Source organism: Daphnia pulicaria, chromosome 4 (assembly GCF_021234035.1).
Source record: "Daphnia pulicaria isolate SC F1-1A chromosome 4, SC_F0-13Bv2, whole genome shotgun sequence".
NCBI lineage: Eukaryota > Metazoa > Arthropoda > Branchiopoda > Diplostraca > Daphniidae > Daphnia > Daphnia pulicaria.
Window position 1 is genome coordinate 19,442,975 of NC_060916.1, and position 20,291 is coordinate 19,463,265.

The following is a 20,291-nucleotide window of genomic DNA, read 5'->3' on the forward strand; positions in this document are numbered from 1 at the left end:
ATCCACCCGATACCCTAAGCTCTCAAGAATATATGCCACAAGGTAAAAGAGAGTTAGGCAGCTATGTGAAAGCAATAGAGATAAGAGAGTGGTGTCTCTTTCTCTAGGTATACGCGAATGGGCATCTGCTTGCAGACTTCAAAGAGCTTAGGAGGTTTGGTTCCTAGATGGCACCGGTGTTTTGTCTTTTTTCAAATTTTCCGTAAAGTAATTTGCAATATCTCTATAACCGTACATTTTAGGTATAGGGACATTAGGTAAAACAATACATATTTTTAAATTTCGATTCCGATTCTCCCGGAAAAAATTTTACATGGCCGACATACGAAAGGCCGAAGAGTCCCGTCCTTTAGTTAAAGTAGTCCATGTTGACACACAGCACACACAAAAAAAAGACAGGAACACAGGGAAAAAGTGCAATCGACAAATCCTTGAAAAGTCTTGAAAATTTTTAGATAGACTATACTTACTCAAACCCTTGTTAGAAGCTAATTTGGATTAATGGACAGCCTAATAATAAACCAGTATTAGTTCCTGTTGTCTTTTAATTAACTTATCTTATTAGACAACTTTTCTGCGCCATGTTTAACAACTGTGCGGGAATACGTTTTATTTATTTCTGAAAGTAAAGAATATGATCCATTATTGATAGAATTTTCTATTCGGCGTACATTTTTATTCTGTTGTACACCAACAGTTTTCCGGTGAAAGTCGTTGCGGAAATGAGGACGCCAACCAGTGGAGATTGTGCAGGGAAAACGCGATCGAACGAGATCAATTGGTCATTATTTGTCTTGGGATTCCATTTTTCTATACGATTTTCATGGATGATGCTCCAAGGTAACACAAATTCTAATCTTCCATTCGATTAATTGAAAAATTCATATTTTACCCTTTCGAGTGATTAGCCTAGACCACCTAGACGGACCGGAAGTTGCAGCTAAATTCACATCAAACTTACTTTTTTAACCGAGGGCGGCCTCTTTCCAACGCTGTTAATAATAAATAAAAAAATGTCACGATATTAATTAGCCATGCAGTTCAACATGCGAATGAACTATAACTTCCATCGAAAAAAGGGAAATTTGAATCTTAAGATGTACCCCCAATTTATTGACACAATACAAAAGAACGAAGCATTTACAGTGCCAGTGGCATATACCAAAGAACTCACACATTTTATTCACTTTAACTAGAGACTTTCATTAAGTTTCCACCGGGCACAAATGCGCAAATTTTATAACGGCCGGAGTCGTTCCACTTCTAGAGAAGCGGTCCATGAATCATAAGCTCTTTGGGGTATCACTCGGGACCTAAAGTGCTCCGCTTACTAAGAGGTCCCTACACTGACTACACCACCGATCCTTCAGCAATATTTCTGTTAACTGCCTTAAAATATCTGAAATGTCATCTAATTAGCACTAAATGAATATTTATATTAAAAATAAATTACTTTATATACTACTAAAAAATATAAAACTTTTACTTGACTGAGCAGTTGATGGGGGTTTTATGTTTGTAAACAATACGCGACACGTGTACACACAAATGGCAGAACACGACGTAATGTGGCTAAGTTTTATATTTTTTAGTACCGTAGTTATAAAGTAACTTTATTTTTAGTATAAATATTCACTTAGGACTAAGTTCCGGTTCAGCGAAACATTTGTAAAGTATTTTTTTTTATTATTGCAACTGGACTGGCTAATACAGCACGCCGTACAAAAGTTTGAATTCCAGAAACCCCCCACACACGGAATGATTAAATTTGTAAATAAACCGGTAAGAAAAATTATTGATTAGTAATAGCACTGACAGTTATGATCAAGCTGCTGGGTTTTTCTTCATCAACTCAAGTTAGATTCCATCATGTCTTTGACTAAGTCCTGTAGGGTCCATAAAAGATAAGAAATTAGTCTAGTTAAAGACAAAAACTAAACTAGACTAACATAGACATAAGATAAGATAATAAACTAGTTACTTCATACAGAAAATTGCGGAAAATCGGGTAGAATTACGAAAAATTCGGCAGGTTACAAAATTTTATGGGGTTCAAACACCCGACAAATTGGTAACCAATTCCAACAGTGGGCGCGTGGGGGCGCCAAAAAGGCGCTGTCCCGGGCGGCGTGAAGGCTCTGTGCGGGCCTGTCTGTCTTTATCAGGAATAAATAATTTGTCTTTTATCATCACGCGCCTGCGCAATATTTTTACACGTATGCTGTTTCAAGGCTTGGCTTATTTTTATTTATAAGTTATAACCAAGCAATCATAATATGAGATGCAAAGTAACATTCTTGCAAAGCATTTTTCAAGTATTATTTTTATTGCAACTGGACTGGCTAATACAGTACCATACAAAAATTTGAATTCCAGAAACTCCCCAAACACGGAATGATTAAATTTGTAAATAAACCGGTAGTAAAAATAATTGATTAGTAATAGCACTGACAGTTATGATCAAGCTGCTGGGTTTTTCTTCATCAACTCCAAGTCAGATTCCATCATGTCTTTGACTAAGTCCTGTAAGGTCCATTAAATATAAGAAATTAGTCTAGTTAAAGACAAAAACTAAACTAGACTATAAGATAAGATAATAAACTAGTCACAGACATAAAATAATCAACTTACCGGAAACGACACGCTGGGCTTCCAACCAAGAATTTTGCTTGCTTTGGACGAATCGCCCAAAAGAAGATCCTGATAATTGAAGCAAATAAAAACGATTAAAAGAATGTCAATATCATCAACCTTAAACAATACAACTTACGACTTCGGTAGGACGATAATATTTCTTGTTAATCTTAACTCGGACCTTTCCGGATTCTACTTCAATGCCCACTTCCTCCTCTGCCTTTCCTTCCCACCTGATGGTTTTGTTGATATGGCTAAAGGACATTTCAACGAATTCTCTTACACTGTGCATCTCTCCTGTCGAAATGACAAAATCCTCAGGACTTTCCTGTTGGAGCATGAGCCACATAGCCTGTAATAAAAGTAGAAAGACGTATAAGTAAAGAGTTAGATATGAAAAACTGCCAATCTAGTTACGTACTTCGACATAATCTCTGGCGTGACCCCAATCTCTTTTGGAGTCGAGATTTCCAAGCTCAAAATGTTCCATCTGACCTAATGAAATCTTGGCGACCGAACGTGTGATCTTTCTGGTTACGAAGGTCTCACCACGACGAGGACTTTCATGGTTGAAGAGAATACCATTACAAGCGAACATGTTGTAAGCCTCTCGGTAATTAGTTACGATCCAATAGGCATAAAGCTTAGCAACACCTTGTAAAATTAAAAATAATTATTATTATGACATGGTATTTACACATTGCTTCTAAATTAATATGAATTACCATATGGAGATCTAGGATAAAAAGGGGTTTTTTCATTCTGAGGAACTTCTTGAACTTTTCCATAAAGCTCCGACGTAGAAGCTTGGTAGAATTTAACAGACTTTTCAAGACCACAAGTCCGGACAGCATCAAGAATTCGTAATGTTCCCAAAGCATCAACATTGGCGGTATATTCAGCCAAATCAAAAGATACTTTGACATGGCTCTGAGCTCCCAAGTTATAGATTTCAGTGGGCTTGACTTCGGCAATAATCTTGACTAAACATGAACTGTCAGTCAAGTCACCATAGTGCAAATGCATTGACCCTTCGCGATGGGTGTTCGTGTCGGCATACAGGTGCTGGATTCTACCCGTGTTGAATGAGCTGGACCTTCTCAATATCCCATGAACTTGATAGCCCTTAGCTAAGAGAAACTCAGCCAAATAAGATCCATCCTGGAAAAAAGAAATAAAGTTAAAAAATGTAAGTAAATTTCAATCTCTCTGTAAGTTAACCTGGCCAGTAATTCCCGTGATTAACGCAATTTTCTTATCGACAAACTGACTAGCCATGACTAACAAGTGATAAGAAGTAAGTAAACGACTATAGTTTTAAAAAATATAACAGACGACGAACTGTCATTCGAGTACCGTGTTGCCAGTCGAACTTGGTTGCGAAATGATTTCTAAAAACACGCCCCAAAAAAATCTTATTTGGTGCAAATAAATTTGTTTTTAAAAAAGTGATCGTTGACAAAATTAGGACAATCTACATCGAAAATATTACCTCGCATATTTTTCATTTTTAAATTGTGTATGCAAAAAATAGAATTTTAAAACAACCCAAAAGAGAGCCGTAGCCCGTAGGTTCCTACAAAACGGCAAATCTCAATTTGAATATTCACTTATTTGTCTACGTGGCAAACGAAAAAGAGACAATGCGAGTGCGACACGTTCAAGTCTTCACGAAATGTTAGGTATAAATTTGAATTTTTTTAGAACTGATTGTAGATTTTTGTTTACCTGCCCCGTACATCCAGAGAGTAGAGCTACTTTTCGTTCCGCCATGCTTATTAATAATACTGGTACGAGAGGAGATTATAGAGAGGGAAAACTCCGTTCAACTAGCAGCTTTGGAATCAATTGCTTGACTAACTCCCCGTCTGGTTAAACAGACTTTTATGCAGGTGAAACGACGGATGAGTCGTCTCCACGTCAGGTAAAAAAATGTAGCTGCTTTCAGTTTGGCTTGATTGTCTTGGAAGATTCCGAAAACTCAAGCTGGGGGTCAGTGAACACATTCCTGTTGTAAGTGACCATGAATCCACTTTCTTTCTTCTAGTTGGAAGATTTGATAAGATAGAGAGGATTTCAAAAGAACACGTTTTTTTAAATAAACAAACACCACGCTAGGTTCATTTTTACAATCCAATTCTCCTCCCTCGAAATGACAAAAAGCTCTCCGAATTAAAAGGTTATAAATATCTAAGGCTGAGTATATATTACATAACCGTGAAACGCTAGAGAAATACTACTGACAAGATGAAAAACCATAGATTTTCACCGACATTTTTCAAGTTTACGTTATTTCCTGCATGTTCTTTTAAACAGCATTTTATTTTTCATTTACGTTTGGTATAGTCCGCGTCAGCAAATTTTCAGAATTCTACAGATGGGCTACGTCATGGCATACCACCTGACAATTAAAGTTCCGCATTCAAAATTATTGGTCGTAAACTTCTCTTCAGCTGGAAGGCACTTGTGCACTGCTCTATTGTGTTTACTTGACGGAAGCAAGTTTACTTTTATACAAGCCGAAGCCGCTGTTCTAAAAATATCGAAAAAATTTGTTGAATCTAACTTAAGTTTATGGAAATTAACATTGCAGAATGGTCCGTTGACTCTCTGTCCTCAGGGGGAAGCAAGAAATGAATAAAACATAATTCTAGCTGAAACATTTTCTTGAAATTTTGCAAGCTGAATGGATAAGTGGTTGAAAAGATAGTCCCAATAGTCTACTCAATAAGATCCGCGAGATACATTGAAAAAATACGGAGAAAGGGTGTTTCCTAGCTTCGGTTTAAAATGTAAATACTTAACTTTCATTTTCAAGTCCATGAACTTGGGCGTTCTCTGGCGCTTTTTTTTTTCCCAACAGCTTTCAAACCTAGGGGCTATACCGGGGTTTCACCGTTTGTTTTTTGTTTCACCGTCTACATTCGAGTCGTGTTCCACAGATGGAGTCTCTGAATACGTGTACAAGTCGTAAAAAAAGATAAACCTAAAAAAATGGGGTTTTCTCTTATCTATTATTTTGGGCCTTTTTTGCAAGCGCAAGCGCATAACTTAATCATATTCGTCTTTTGGGAAAAAACTGTCATCCGTCGCCGAGTTAGTTTCATTCTTCATAAACGTCTAATGGAACCTCGATTAACATTTTTCCGTAACAATGTTTTCTAGAATGCCATTCCACTAAAAAGTGCCGAGGAATTCACCTTACCTGACCATACCATAAAATTATAGCGTCCAGTAGAAGTTGCTGTAACCATGGGAATGGCGAATGACCCATCGATCAAACAAGAATTGAAAATAAGGAAAAAAGTTCTACGTTACCCTTTGACAAAAATAATTCTTGTTGTTGAATAAAATAAAACGAGATTTATATTTTAAAATATTTTCATCTGTAGAGTTACACCGTGCGGGCTTGAAGCGGAACGGCCGGAAGTTGATCCTCCACCCTCCGTCTCGCCGGGGTTTTTTAAACATCAGGGCACGAATTAATTCTAAAATAATGATCAGATACGCGTAGTTTCACACTGAACACAAGAGATGTTTGATGTTACACACAGGTGGAGTACACACATCCTGATGAACATCAACCCTAGCTGTTGTGTTATAATGATTGGTCACCTGTTCGTTTCATATACAACCGCACCTGCAATACCCTGTATATACACTCTATTCACTCGGTCATTAAAAGTAGACAATGTGTTGGTCGTCCGGTGAAAATATTGCTACAAACAAGTGGGAAAAGCCAAAGATGCTCAAGGGCTTCGACAGGAAATGGCGAACGGAGAATGCCGTTCCAGTCTGACAGCCACTATTTAGAAACCTAGTGTACCCCCAGCGCTCTACACCAACATCAGTCGGGCGTGGTATTTTCCAAACTTCCCGTGTGCTGCGCGTGCACGAAAATCAATGGAAAAAAGGGAAATTTGCAAAACTTGTTGGTATTTGCTGCAATTGTATTGTCTGAAAGCAAGAGAGCAGGCCTTACTAGCATGCACAAACAAAGCGAAAGGACTTAGTATTAATAGGAATATCGGATTTGTATATAATAAAGGAGTGGTAGTTTTTTAAGAGCAGATCGATAGCTTTGAGTTTGGAAAATAAATAAAGGGAAGTTTGAAGAAACAGGGTGACGAAAAAGTAATAGTTAACAAATTGGCCTCCATCAAATATCTACGCGTTGTCGGCTTCGGCATCGGGATCCTCCTCAAAGTCCGCCTCGTCGTCGGCGGTGGCTTCTTGGTATTGTTGATATTCGGAGACGAGATCGTTCATGTTGGATTCGGCTTCGGTGAATTCCATTTCGTCCATGCCTTCACCAGTGTACCAATGGAGGAAAGCCTTACGACGGAACATGGCAGAGAATTGTTCGGAGATTCGCTTAAAGAGCTCTTGGATGGCGGTCGAGTTGCCAATGAAAGTGGCTGCCATCTTCAGACCACGTGGAGGAATATCGCAGACGGCTGTCTTGACGTTGTTGGGGATCCATTCGACAAAGTAGGACGAGTTCTTGTTCTGGATATTCAGCATCTGCTCGTCGACTTCCTTCATGGACATGCGACCACGGAAGATGGACGCCACGGTCAGGTAACGTCCGTGACGTGGATCGCAAGCGGCCATCATGTTTTTGGCATCAAACATTTGCTGAGTGAGTTCTGGAACGGTAAGGGCGCGGTATTGTTGCGAGCCACGGCTGGTCAGTGGGGCGAATCCGGGCATGAAAAAGTGAAGACGAGGGAATGGAACCATATTGACGGCCAATTTTCGGAGATCGGCATTGAGCTGGCCTGGGAAGCGAAGGCAAGTTGTCACGCCCGACATGGTCAGCGAGACGAGATGGTTGAGATCGCCATAAGTGGGCGTGGTCAGCTTGAGAGTGCGGAAACAAATATCGTACAGGGCCTCGTTGTCGATGCAGTAGGTCTCGTCCGTGTTCTCAACGAGCTGGTGGACAGATAGAGTTGCGTTGTAAGGCTCAACAACCGTATCGGAAACCTTAGGCGACGGAACTACGGAGAAGGTGTTCATGATACGGTCGGGGTATTCTTCACGAATTTTCGAGATCAAGAGGGTTCCCATGCCAGAGCCGGTTCCACCTCCCAAGGAGTGGGTCAGTTGGAATCCCTGTAATGAAATACAATCACAAAAATTAAGAAAACAGCTCAGTGATGACTCAACAAGATGTAATGCATACCTGAAGGCAGTCACACCCTTCAGCTTCTTTCCTGACAACATCAAGTACAGAGTCAACCAATTCAGCTCCTTCCGTGTAGTGACCCTTGGCCCAGTTGTTTCCTGCACCGGACTGACCGAAGACAAAGTTGTCTGGCCTGAAGATTTGACCATAGGGACTGGAACGAACAGAGTCCATAGTGCCAGGCTCCAAATCTACAAGAACTGCCCTGGGAACATATTTCCCACCACTGGCCTCATTGTAGTATACATCAATCCTCTCCAGCTGCAGTTCAGACTCGCCTTGGTATACACCATTGGGTTGGATTCCATGCTCATCAGAGATAATTTCCCAGAACTGAAAATTACATAATAATTAATGACATTTAAAAAAAGATGTACAGTTGCAACAGACAATCAGTGAAACAATTTAACTACACAAATGTATTGCGATTTAAATAGAGCAACTTGGGCGTGTCTAGCCCCGGAATGACAGCATGGGGCCCCCCAAGGACAGGCTCTGCTGAGACCAGAGGGTTGCCGGTTGACAGCTGTCATTTGGCAAGAAATCGTACAAAAAGGCCGACAGAATAATTAACAGTTAAAATCTTACCTTGGCACCGATTTGATTTCCGCACTGGCCGACTTGGATGTGGACGATTTCACGCATTTTGGGTAGTTTTAAAGTAAAGTGGGATGGGACTGTAGTTCACAGCACGTTCTTCTTCCAACGTCTTTGGGCAATTTCGTGAATCGTATTAGATGGGGGTGGTATATATCCCTTATCGGCCGTAGACTTGCTATGGCTAGCTGGCGAGCCTACAATATGAACGAAATCTGGCAAACTCGCCACATTGTAACTTATACACCTTTTTCTAAAATTCGTTATTACTCAACAATCTTGGTATTAAACATGAAAATATAAATTTTTTAAACTTTATTACATTAAATTTGTTATTTAAAGCCCAATTTCACGCAAAGCAGCGTGATTATCGTCTCTCCTGCATATCGATACCAATGTAATATGTATCGATAGAAGAATTGATGTAACAAAAGTGTATCTTTTTTCAAATCGCTCTTAAAGTATTCCTTAATCCAATTCTATACAATGTTATCCAACCAATAAAACCAAAGAAACGTAATTATTAGTTGCATCCAACGGGAACTTTCGATTTTAAATTAAGAATTTCCATATTGTGAAGATCAGACGGCCATTCGATGACGACAACAAGTCAACCGAGCGCAATGCGGCTATTGTAATAGAAAAACATGCTATGACACATAGCCATAGATCCGCTAGTCACGCCATCGTGGTAAAACTTTTTGAGAAAGTGTTGTCTTTCAAACAAAACCCGTTAATTCCCTCTCTCGTTACTCCTCCTTTTAAAAATGCAGCACCACCCAGTACGATACGGTCATACTATCGATCATCAATGAAAAATTTCCATACGATAAAATCATCATGCAAAAGACGGTAATAAAACGCCACATTTTTATTTTTTTATCGAGCTGCCGGAAGATTGTGCAATAATATACAGATGGAATCATTTTTCAAGGTTAGGTAATTCAAACCTGCGCAAAACCTCTTTCTTGACATACCATCTAACGGTGGGAATATCAAATTTGCCATCAATGATGAACCGAACTCTTTTGCGGTCGACCGGTCTTAAAAAAATACATAGCCTTTATCCATAACGTATCAGATTTTTTTTCCTCTTTTTTCTTCTTTTTGTTAAGTTTGAAAGGAAGTTGTAAATGAGAAAACGGAGGCTCGCAACTTTGGGATAAGCAATCAACAGGGAATGTCTGGGGAACATCAGAACAGGCTGCTGCTGCTGGCACTCCCACTCGTCAAGAAGAGGCTTTTCTTGGTAAAATTCGATTGATAAGGATTTGAAAGCTCGTCACTTGGTGAATCTATAACGATTCTTTCACTGACGCCGAAAATCAATTTTCAACAAGATGAAAAAGAAAAAAAAAAATTCTCGTGATGCTCCGTCAAGAAGCGGGAGAAAAAAAAAATTAAAAAATAGTTCAAAGTAAAGTTTTCAGAAGAGGAAGCTATAGTCAAAGAGAAATGATAAGAGAGAGAACTTGAGCGCTCGTGATCACTCTGCCTTCAGCTGCCTCTGCTCGAGCGCGGGTCTAGTTATAGATCCTTGGCAGTCTTGTGGGAAAGCAAGCGTGAGACAGAATGTTGGAATCAACGGGAGAATTGGATCATACTGCGGTCATGGAAAGTGCCAATGTTGTTTTACCCGGTACTAGTGGACGAAAAGGCTTATTCATTAGGAGACGTGTGATCGTGCTTCACCTGCTGATTGTATCCGCTGCTCTCATTGCTGTGGCACTCGCTGTGCACTATTTCGGGGTCAAGTGTCACCATTACGACAACGAAACTTCGGTGGTGCTGGAGCCATCTACAGAAAATCCTCCTTCTCTAAAAGCCAATCCCGTGGTGGTGGTGGATGTCCGTCTTCCGAAAAATCTGCGGCCGCTACACTACGACATCCGCCTGCTACCTTGGATGGACGAGAGTAATTTTACTATCAACGGGTTCATTCACATTTTGATCGAGTGCGTTGAAAACACCAACAAGATCGTCCTACACAGCACTGACATTGAGATAGACCGCGTGTCTGTCAAAGTAATTAATCTTGCGCTCGCTATCAACTCTTTCTTGCGCAATGTATTTCTTTTTAATAAACAAAATTATTTACTAAACTTCTTTTGGTCTTTCTTTTAGATCGTCAATAACGCTGAAATCATAGAGATCGATGAGTTCGAGGAAAATATTGAGCGGCAGTTTTTCATCATTCATTTAAAATCGATTCATTTACTTGAAGAAGGAAATCGCTACAATATTTCGATGAATTTCACGAGCATATTGAACGAACACCAACACGGATTCTATCGCGCTTCCTATACAGAATACGGCCAGAAAAAGTAAATACGATTAAGTATCTTTCCGAATCGAAACTATTTATTTTGACTTTTGCGCTTCTTTTTATATTAAATATTAGGTACATTGCCATGACTCAAATGGAGCCGGTAGATGCACGCAGAGTTTTTCCTTGTTTTGACGAACCAAGTTTCAAGGCGGAATTCAGCATCACTTTAGGCCGAAAACGGGACATGATTTCCTTGTCAAACATGCCAAAAATAAAAACGACTCCCATGTAAGTATAGTCACCCCATATATTTTGTTACCCAACACTTGTTCAGAGACAAATAATTTAATAGCCACATTTTACTAGTGAAGGAGTATCAGATTATGAATGGGATTATTTTGAGAGATCTGTACCCATGTCAAGTTACTTGGTTGCAATGATTATCGCTGATTACTCTTATGTTGAATCCAACGCAAGTCACAACAATATTACTTTCCGTGTTTGGGCTAGACATTCTGCCATAAATCAAACAAAGTATGAGAACTTTTTCAAATTGAGTTGCCAAAATGGTATTGACCGCAAAGTCGATTGTACTATAGGTATGGTCTGGAGATGGGCCCCAAAATGTTGCAGTTTTTTCAAGAATACTTTGGCATCGACTACCCACTGCCTAAACAAGATATGATTGCTCTGCCAAGTTTCCATGGAGCGATGGAAAACTGGGGGTTAATCACATATGGGTACAGACATATACTTCCGAATTCGGTAGTTTGTTTGTCTTTAATAACAGATATTACCAATAGAGAACAGCAATTGCTGTACGATCCCGACATGTCGTCAGATTCACATCGTGAAATTATAGCCCAAGTGATTGCTCACGAGCAAGCGCACCAATGGTTCGGCAACTTAGTAACCATGCAGTGGTGGAACGATTTATGGTTGAATGGTAAAATCGTAAAACGTTTAATCTTATCTTTTACAGTAATTATCCAAGAAATTAAAAAGAAGATGAAAAATTTCAGAAAATCAGTTAAAGAGCCTGTGTCACTGTTGGGATTACAATGCAGAATCTCTTAATTATTTGTGATTAATAAGGTGGATTAAATTATTCATTCAATTTTTTTAGAGGGATTTGCATCTTACATGTCTTACATCGGAGCTAATCACGTACTTTCCGTTATCCATTTATCTTCCGTATTTCAAAAGCGTAATAAAACGAATCTTGTTTCAAGTTCGAACCAAACTATCGGCTGTGTCAACAGTTCGTCATTAATGAGATTCAGTCTGTCATGGGCGTTGATGGATTAATCACATCACACCCAATCAATCAGCCCGTTCATCATCCGGACGAAATAAATAAAATTTTTGACAGGATTTCGTATAATAAAGGTAATGCAATAAATGTTAGTTAACTTTTTCTTCGGCGTATAATCGAGTAGTTTGAACTTTCTTTCACAGGCGCATCAATAGTGCGAATGTTGGCCGAGTTTTTGGGCCATGGAACTTTCCAGCGTGGTCTCTCATATTATTTGAAATCTCGGTATAATGTTAATTGGACAAATATGTTTAAGCGTTTAGTGAGAAGTGGAAGCCAATCTAAATATGTTTTTATTTCCCCTAAGAATGTATGGTAATGCTGTGCAAGACGATTTATGGGCGGCGCTAACCTATCAAGCTGAATTAGATTCGGTTCAATTGCCAACAGATATAAAAACAATCATGGATTCTTGGACCCTCAAAATGGGTTATCCCGTTGTCAACGTAATAAGGAATTACACGTCTTCGGTTATTACAGCTCAACAGGTTTCTGATCCAAAAATTTTTCATATATTGAAATTGAGTCTAGCCGTAATATACTAAAAGTAATTGAAATTAAATAAATCAAGGAACGCTTTCTAATGAATTCACGACAAGAGTTAAACTCAACATACCGGTGGTGGATCCCTTTGTCTTACTCATCAAAAGCCCACCCTGATATTGTCCAATGTGGATGGATTCCGGAACACTCGGATCAAGTAAACATTTCACTTGAGGCAACCAAAATTCAGTGGGTCATCTTCAATATCGATCAAGTTGGTCAGTATATTACTATTAAGTCAAGTAATACTTTTAGCTCTGATTAGGATATTTTCTGCGTTTTCTCAGGTTATTATCGTGTTAATTATGACCAACACAATTGGCATCTGATTATTCAGCAACTGACGGAAGATCCGCGTGAGATTTCTGTGATTAACCGGGCCCAGTTGATTGACGATGCCTTTAATCTGGCTAGAACAGGTCTTCTAGATTATTCCATTACTTTAAATTTAACACACTACCTGCAGAGAGAGGTTGAGTACATTCCGTGGAGGTCAGCCGCTTCCGGAATCAAATTTCTCGACTCAATGTTGTGCCGCACGAAAATCTACGGAATCTTTCAAGTTGGTTGGAGCAAATGGAAATTTTGTGTTTCAGTTGATTAATTTGAGATTGGTACTGTAGGATTATGTCATCCGAATGGTCGATGGATTCTTCCATCACGTTGGTGAGTCGCATGATGACCAGAGAACTCTTCGTGACAATCCGATTCGTGCCAACACGCAAACCATCGCTTGGCGATTAGCTTGCCATTTCCAGCATTGTGGCTGCATACAGAGAGCAACGAAGCTCTACTCCAATTGGATGGATCACCCCGACCAGCAGTATGCATCACTATAAACAAGTTTCTAATCGTAAATCTGACTTTGTTTTTATTAATGTAACGTCGTTTGGTGGAGAAAAGTATCATCCCAACTCATTTGAAATCTATCGTGAGCTGTACGGCTGTGGAACATGGTGGTAAAAAGGAATGGGAGTTTGCGTATTCCAAATTCAACACTTCAAACTCCGCTACCGAAAAAGACGACATGCTAGAGGCAATGAGTTGCACTAATCAAGCTTGGATTTTGAAAAGGTTTTTTTTTCAAAATTAATATCAGAAATATTTCCTTCAGGCTAAATGCGTTTATGTTTTAATTCATCAGAATGATTGACTGGGTCATACAAGGGCCATTAACCAAAATGGACTCTATCCATATGTTAATCTATTTGGTTCGTAATCCACTTGGCCGTTATCTTGCATTTGATTTTTTCAAAATTCATTGGGATAAAATTCTCAATTTAAGGTATAATTTGTTTGCGGTGCATTGTTAATCTCCGTTAAGTTCTATGCTATCCGTATTACAGCCTTCGTTCAGGAATGCCCACTTTTGAAGCTTTATTCGGCATCGCAATCGAATCGTTTAACACTCAGGCTGAGCTCGATCAAGTATATTATGCAATCAATCATTTACTTTTACTTATATCATCAGACTTATTAAGGGTTTTGTTTCAAAGATGAAAGATTTTCTTGATGGGAAGTTACAAGGACACACTGGACCCATTTTACGCACTTTTGACCAACTGATAGAACGAACTGAAGCAAACATTTTTTGGATGGATCGTTACAAAGAAAATATTGTTCTGTGGTTATCTCAAACGGCTGAAGACCTTTCTAATTTCATTCCCAAGTCAAGTCGACTGCCGTAGTGTTTTTGGAAATTATTTGATCCTCATTAGTAAAAAAAAGAACTGCTAAATATTTAGTTGATAAAATTATCCATACCATTATATTTTTTATATTATCTTTCTTATTAGTAAAAATAAACCGAAAACACAGAAAAGGTGTATAAATAATTTGAAATAATTAGTTTTTTCTCCGACTTAATCTCTAGATGGCACTGTCAGTCTGAGACTGTTCAGACTTGAGAGACTGTTGTTGCTTTTATTCTTTGGCGGTTGTTTTTCTCCGAAAGCACTGTAAATAAGCTTTACTTTTACGCTTTTACCTTTTACGTACTATTTACGTAATTCTAATGCTAATTCTTTGTAATTAATAGTGTATTGCGAACCCACCAACATGCAGATCGAGACAAGGAGAACAGTTTCGTTATATAACCTGAAACGAAGGGTTCTTGAAAAGTTGTCAACAAGGAGAAAGCTGAAAATAGGAAGTAGCACCATTATGTTTGTAATAATTAATTTCCTGTCAGTTATTTTAAGAATATGCCTAATTAACTGTTTAATGTTGACTAGCTTATTTTGAGTTATTACGCCTACCTGAAAAAATATGGGAAGATGGCTAAACTTAAATCATTGATGGAAAATAAGCGGGCTATTATGAAAGAACACATTGCAGGAGCTCACCAGGTAGTGTATTCTTGGAATCAATTTTTAAAATAATAAGTTATTTGAAATTTTTTCAGACCATGTTAGAAAAAATCAGAGTGAAGAGGAGACAAAAAACATTGGATGAAATGTTAAAGAGAAGATAAGATATCAGCTACCAAAAAGTGGCACCTAAGTTTTTATTATTTCTTTGCAAATTTTCCTAATTCTTAACTTCTTTAATAAAAGGCATCAAAAATTCTTTCAAATCTTGGTAGGCCTTGTCAAGCTGGTCATTCTCAATTACAATGTCAAAATTCTGGGGTTCACTGCCTGAAGAACAAAGAATCACTCATTAAATGGTGAATAGATTATAAAAAATTGTAACATGTATTGAAGTATACCATATTCCATCTCAGCTTTGGCTGTTAGGAGTCTTTTCTGAAGACTCTCTTCACTCTCAGTATTTCTTCCCCTAAGTCTTTTTTCCAAGACCTCCATTGAAGGGGGTTTCATAAAAATGAAAATTGGATTAAGAGATGTCTCCTTTATAAGTTTCACCCCTTGAGTATCAATATCCAAAATGCATATTTTATTGCTGCGCTGAACATCTTCCACTGCCTTTTTACTAAATACAAAAAAGTATTAATAAAATAATAACACATCTTAAAATCAAATAATATTTTTATATTACCTGGTACCATACATGTTATCAGAGAAAGTAGCTGATTCAATAAATTCTCCATTAGATATTCCCTTTTCCATAGCTTCTCTTGATACATAATGATAGTCTTTCCCATCAACTTCACCTGGTCTTGGAGACCTTGTGGTATGAGATACAGAAAATCCAAAAACACCTTTGAAATCACTCATAATTTGTTTGATAAGAGTAGATTTCCCTGAGCCAGATGGACCACAAAAGACTAGTGGACGTGGACCCAAAGGAGAAACAGCAGGAGCCATGGCTAACTTGCGAATGAATTCTGAAAAAAAAAAGACATGTTTATATATTACAGCATCCCATTTATAGGAAGATTTGTGTTGGGGATTACAGGAAGTTGCTAAGCAACAAAAGAGGATACACTCTTTATTGAGGATGTATTGATTCTGTCTATATGAATTAGAGCAAATCTAGCTATATGTTATCGAGACCACGACATGCAAGGTTTTAAAAGGCGAACAAGAAACGGAAGAGGATTGGTTTGTCACACGAGCCTCGAGGAATTTGATTAGAATTTGAGAAGGCAGGCAAACAAAAAAGAAAGAGCTCCCAACCAATTTTGTACCTAACATCTTGTAGGAAGAAGGCGCAATTATAAATGATACTGTTTGTTTACCTATTCGTTACGACAAATAAATAAAGAATGAAGTGTTTGAACTGTAATATATAACTCAAATTTCTACAAAATACTACATTAAATAACGAAAATGAACTTGTCGGAGACACAACAATGCCTTCGAAATGTCAAAGTTTCCACGTGGCAGATTTGGCGGCAACGGGCTAGATTTTTTCTTTTTAGATTTTGAATTATAAGCGAAAACAAAATAAAATCATTGAAAATTGTTTACATTAATCGAATAAATTTGTGTATTTGAAGCGATCAGATTATGTTTTACTTGTTCAGCAATCTTCGCTTTCAAACCGATTTGGCAACGCAAATTCTCTTCCGTGTACGTGTTTTCGTGTTGTCGTGTTCGTGAATTTTTATTATTCAAGGTTTAACATAATCATCAAAAAGTTATCAGTTGTGAATTTGTTGGCGTATCAACATTATCAGAAGGAAAGCTGACAGTTCTTCTCGTGCTTGATATACATTTTGCAAACAGTAAAATGTGTGTACTTTATCGAAAGATTCCGAACTCAAACGTAAGCTTTCGCTTTCTTTTGGAAAACCCTTGAAAAAAAAAAAACATAAAAAGGAAGATCAACTGAAGATTGCTTAATAATTTAAGACATTTTTATACATTTGCATTAATAAATTAAAGTTTCAGTAATGGCTACTGCTGCCATGAGTTACCAAAGTTCTGGGATAACAAGTGTTGGATTGACAATTCAAGAACAAAAAGAAATAGAAAAATATGTTAAATTCCTGAGCCAAAAAATGGTACAAGTTATTGTACAATCAAGACTTGGGGAAAAGGTCTGCACTCCTTGCAAAGCAAATGCATCTCCATCAGACTGGTTTAATCTCGGAATTGAAGATATCCCTGAAGTGGTTGTAGAAACAAAAAAAGCATTGAAAGGACAGCTTCTCGCTATTGGAAGTCCACCTTTATGTGTGGAAATATCATTAAAAACTGTGGAAGGTGATTCATTGATCCTGGAAAATTGGTGCCTCTCAGTCAATGAGACTTCAGAACCATTTAATCGTCTTTCTTATACTGTTTACAGTAGAATGTCATTGCTTTTGAAGTCCATTATATCTGTCAGCAGGATCACTCCTGCGTACAAATTATCAGGTCGTCAAGGAGCCGACAGTTTCGTACTATGTTATCGCGTATTTTGTGGTGAACCTCATGGATTGGGAACATCAACAAAAAATTGCACGATAGGTCAAGTGGACACACCCATTGGCTTGTACAGTGTTTTGTTGAGCTATCGTACTCAATTAGCCCTGTCTCCCAAAGACGGAGCAATGTTGGTGAAAAGTGACCACTTCGACCATTTAACAACTGATCAATATAGTCCACGGTTTTGCCGAGCAGCAGATCGCAGAAGGGATAAAGGAGGAGACAGCAGTGGAAGTGGAAGCGAGCCGGTAGCATCGGATGACAGCCAAGAAGCATGTAGACTATTTGTGAACTCTCCACCTGGCAATAAAGCGCCAGACTACCAGAACGTACTGCAACAGAACCGATTTTATTTCGACGATGGACCCAAGTTTGGTGCATTTGCTGATCCTTCCTCTGCTCGACGTAACCTGTCGTCTGAATTCATGCTACCAGAATTGCCATTACCGACGTTCATGAAAATCCAGAGCTTAAAAGATGTGAAGAAGGAGCAGGAACGTGCATCTGCTGGTGGTTCGAATGCTGCAATTCAAAAAGATGTTGAAATAACGGATGACTCTACTCAGTTAACCACTTCCTTGGGCCCCGTCAGCAACAGTGACGAATTCGTAATGGTCGAGTCGCTGAAGACACCGTTCGCCGAGGGCGACTCATCCCATGACGTTGGTGCCTTCTTTCGTGAATGCCAATCGGCTCCCGTCTCATTGCAGTCTTTTAATCGTCCAAGTGGTATGGCGACGCTTGAAATCGGCTCTCAACTTGAACAATTCGAAAAGGACCTCGAAGGCTATGACGATCTGGTCCAGTCATTGGGCATTGGGGCTGACGAAGGCGGCAAACAATGAATCAACATCTGTACAAAATGTGTACATTCAAATATGGCTAAGAAATACAAAGCTGGAACTCTCTCAAAATTTTCTATTTATTACGAGACAAAAGGCATTAAGCAAATTACACAAAACACTAGACTAATTTTGCACTTTTAAACACATACATCGTAGCGGTATCTTCAAAGGAAACCGGGAAATTTCCATGGTTTTTAATGACCTAGGATGAACTCCAGTTTACTCAGTGGAGAACGAAAATGATAAATTACCATTGCAAAATAGCGTTATATTGATAGCTTAAAACGCATTTTCATGTTGTTCTTTTATTATAGCTCATCTTGGAAACGATGGATGTTATTCAGATGGTCTCCGTAATCGGTCGCTTCTGAACCGACGAAAACATCGTGGTGTTCGAGAATTTCTTCGAAGGATAACAAACCGTCGTGATCATCGTCGGCTGACGCAAAAAGGTGATCAACCTCTTCTGCTGCTATCTCTCTAGAATTTTAAGGTAATTTTAAATAATCAATTAAAAATCCGTTGCAATAATCATAAAACGAAAGGCCGAGACTGAAGTAATAAGGCTTACTCTGTACTCGGTAAGACCCAACCGATGATTTCCCTAGCACCCAAACGCCCATCCGCGTCAGAGTCCAGCTCGTGGTCAAACTTTTCCTTCTCGGCTATTAACCACGCCTTGTCTTTTGATTGCCCTGGGACAATTTTAAAGAAAGAATTCATAATTTAGAAGAAAATTTCTAATGTTTTCACTACAGAAAAAAGCTAACAGAGAGTCTAATAGGTGCAACAACATTAAAAGGACGGGCAAGATGTAAGTCGCATATTCAGTCTTGGCCTTTCATTTGCATTGTCGCAAGATAAAGCAGCATAACTTACTCGTTACTGGGGGCAACCCATCGTTTAAACTCAATGGAGTCTAAACTGCCGTCCCCATTAGTGTCGAACTCAGTGTCAAACATCTCTTTTTGCTTCGCTACTTCGACATCTGAATCTAAGATTTACTTTCAAGGTGAATTTAAAGGTAAATGCATGCAAGCAGTATTTAAGAATTGATTACCTCGATCACCAATGTACTCTTGAAAGTCTATAAAGCCATCCTTGTTGACATCTTTTTCTTCAAGTGTTTGTCTTAGAATGACTTCAAGCATGTGAGGTGCTTCTTCTGGGTGAGTAAAAGCCAAAAATTCTTCAGCACTGAGGGTTCCATCTTTATTTACATCAGCTGTTTGAAAGAGTTCTTTATCATTTTTCATCAGTGCCTTTTCTTCAGCATGTTCTTTTCCAGAGAATAGTCCATCTTCAACTTCATCATCCACTCCGTAAGTTTCAGCTTTATACTCATTCCATGTCACTTGATTATCCTTGTCCAAGTCAACTTCCATCATCTTTTCTCGAGACTCTTCTTCTGAGAGTGATTTGAAAGACCTGAGAATCCATTGCTTCAGTTCTGTGGTGGTGATTTCTTTGTCACTATTTGTATCCATTTTTGTTAACAGTACAGCCAGTCTTTTCTTGGCTTCTTCTGGAGGCAAGTGGTCAAATTCTTCTGCTTCCTTGGTACTACCCAGTATAGCCTCATGATCAAATTCCACATTGTGATCTTCTCCTTCATAGTGTGAGTGATCCCTAGGACTATACGCTCCATCTATTTCTCGTTCCGCTCCATGTTTGTGACTATGAGGGCTTGCACTGACTTGTATACACAAGCTAGAAGTTAAAATTATAAATGAAAATAAAAACACATACATTTTGAAAAGATGAGATATGGCTGTTAATTCTTCTAAAGTATTTTACGCTTGGCTTTGAATATAATTGTTACTTTAACAAATATTCTCTTTCCAAGTTCGTGTAAAATAAGTAATGCAAAGGATTAAGAATAATGGACTGCTTGACGGGAGCACAAACACTGCAGACGTACCGGAGAAAAAAAATATGCTCTAGCCCAGTTGCCGAAAATTAACTTTATATTAAATTGAAAATAATCAACGTTAATAGGCCTAATTCAAATATAATTTTAAATAAATCATAATTCGACGTTTATTGTAATCGTAATTTTTTTACATTTTATTTATAAGAT

The 20,291-nt window shown here is 38.4% G+C and overlaps 6 protein-coding genes and 2 long non-coding RNA genes across 13 annotated transcripts; 4 read left to right on the forward strand and 4 right to left on the reverse strand.

Moving 5' to 3' along the window:
• The first annotated feature begins 376 nt into the window (after positions 1 to 376).
• On the forward strand, positions 377 to 1,490 carry LOC124338576. The gene is made up of 3 exons (XR_006917883.1): positions 377 to 625; positions 698 to 840; positions 909 to 1,490. It is a non-coding gene; the product is annotated as an uncharacterized LOC124338576 (long non-coding RNA).
• Positions 1,491 to 2,307: 817 nt separating this feature from the next.
• LOC124338037 (GDP-mannose 4,6 dehydratase-like) lies at positions 2,308 to 4,502 on the reverse strand. 2 transcript variants are annotated; one of them, XM_046792069.1, is made up of 6 exons: positions 4,363 to 4,502; positions 3,360 to 3,795; positions 3,056 to 3,288; positions 2,771 to 2,986; positions 2,632 to 2,700; positions 2,308 to 2,523 (listed from the first exon to the last, which is right to left on the reverse strand). In XM_046792069.1, the coding sequence occupies exons 1-6, from the start codon at positions 4,405 to 4,407 to the stop codon at positions 2,461 to 2,463; spliced, it is 1,062 nt and encodes a 353-aa protein (XP_046648025.1). In that variant the 5' UTR covers positions 4,408 to 4,502; the 3' UTR covers positions 2,308 to 2,460. The 2 variants fall into 2 exon arrangements, with proteins under 2 accessions (XP_046648025.1, XP_046648024.1); XM_046792068.1 differs by lacking the exon at positions 4,363 to 4,502 and adding an exon at positions 3,856 to 4,011.
• Positions 4,503 to 4,611: 109 nt separating this feature from the next.
• LOC124338038 lies at positions 4,612 to 6,753 on the forward strand. Its single transcript, XR_006917632.1, has 2 exons — positions 4,612 to 5,940; positions 6,027 to 6,753. It is a non-coding gene; the product is annotated as an uncharacterized LOC124338038 (long non-coding RNA).
• On the reverse strand, positions 6,567 to 8,568 carry LOC124338036 (tubulin beta chain-like). Its single transcript, XM_046792067.1, has 3 exons — positions 8,414 to 8,568; positions 7,823 to 8,158; positions 6,567 to 7,752 (listed from the first exon to the last, which is right to left on the reverse strand). The coding sequence occupies exons 1-3, from the start codon at positions 8,468 to 8,470 to the stop codon at positions 6,802 to 6,804; spliced, it is 1,344 nt and encodes a 447-aa protein (XP_046648023.1). The 5' UTR covers positions 8,471 to 8,568; the 3' UTR covers positions 6,567 to 6,801.
• Positions 8,569 to 9,318: 750 nt separating this feature from the next.
• On the forward strand, positions 9,319 to 15,124 carry LOC124338044 (aminopeptidase N-like). Its single transcript, XM_046792083.1, has 20 exons — positions 9,319 to 10,447; positions 10,547 to 10,746; positions 10,824 to 10,979; positions 11,058 to 11,225; positions 11,291 to 11,431; positions 11,495 to 11,637; positions 11,818 to 11,858; positions 11,924 to 12,080; positions 12,150 to 12,231; positions 12,314 to 12,494; positions 12,578 to 12,767; positions 12,837 to 13,111; positions 13,173 to 13,372; positions 13,453 to 13,623; positions 13,694 to 13,834; positions 13,896 to 13,977; positions 14,046 to 14,507; positions 14,588 to 14,718; positions 14,784 to 14,897; positions 14,954 to 15,124. Exons 1-17 carry the CDS (start codon positions 9,995 to 9,997, stop codon positions 14,235 to 14,237), a joined length of 2,973 nt encoding a protein of 990 aa, XP_046648039.1. The 5' UTR covers positions 9,319 to 9,994; the 3' UTR covers positions 14,238 to 14,507; positions 14,588 to 14,718; positions 14,784 to 14,897; positions 14,954 to 15,124.
• Positions 14,881 to 16,356, reverse strand: LOC124338047 (guanylate kinase-like). 3 transcript variants are annotated; one of them, XM_046792087.1, is made up of 4 exons: positions 16,142 to 16,356; positions 15,550 to 15,838; positions 15,260 to 15,483; positions 14,881 to 15,188 (listed from the first exon to the last, which is right to left on the reverse strand). In XM_046792087.1, exons 1-4 carry the CDS (start codon positions 16,146 to 16,148, stop codon positions 15,079 to 15,081), a joined length of 630 nt encoding a protein of 209 aa, XP_046648043.1. In that variant the 5' UTR covers positions 16,149 to 16,356; the 3' UTR covers positions 14,881 to 15,078. The 3 variants fall into 3 exon arrangements, with proteins under 3 accessions (XP_046648043.1, XP_046648044.1, XP_046648045.1); XM_046792088.1 differs by having other exon boundaries at positions 16,193 to 16,353; XM_046792089.1 differs by lacking the exon at positions 16,142 to 16,356 and adding an exon at positions 15,908 to 16,091.
• Positions 16,357 to 16,509: 153 nt separating this feature from the next.
• LOC124338045 (autophagy-related protein 13-like) lies at positions 16,510 to 18,274 on the forward strand. Its single transcript, XM_046792084.1, has 2 exons — positions 16,510 to 16,722; positions 16,842 to 18,274. Exon 2 carries the CDS (start codon positions 16,850 to 16,852, stop codon positions 18,209 to 18,211), a length of 1,362 nt encoding a protein of 453 aa, XP_046648040.1. The 5' UTR covers positions 16,510 to 16,722; positions 16,842 to 16,849; the 3' UTR covers positions 18,212 to 18,274.
• LOC124338046 (reticulocalbin-2-like) lies at positions 18,271 to 20,138 on the reverse strand. 3 transcript variants are annotated; one of them, XR_006917636.1, is made up of 4 exons: positions 19,272 to 20,138; positions 19,091 to 19,205; positions 18,783 to 18,906; positions 18,601 to 18,691 (listed from the first exon to the last, which is right to left on the reverse strand). XR_006917636.1 is itself a non-coding variant. In XM_046792085.1 (3 exons), exons 1-3 carry the CDS (start codon positions 19,960 to 19,962, stop codon positions 18,520 to 18,522), a joined length of 987 nt encoding a protein of 328 aa, XP_046648041.1. In that variant the 5' UTR covers positions 19,963 to 20,138; the 3' UTR covers positions 18,271 to 18,519. The 3 variants fall into 3 exon arrangements, 2 of the variants coding, with proteins under 2 accessions (XP_046648041.1, XP_046648042.1); XM_046792085.1 differs by lacking the exon at positions 19,091 to 19,205 and having other exon boundaries at positions 18,271 to 18,691; XM_046792086.1 differs by lacking the exon at positions 18,783 to 18,906 and having other exon boundaries at positions 18,271 to 18,691.
• Between the last annotated feature and the right edge of the window lie 153 nt (positions 20,139 to 20,291).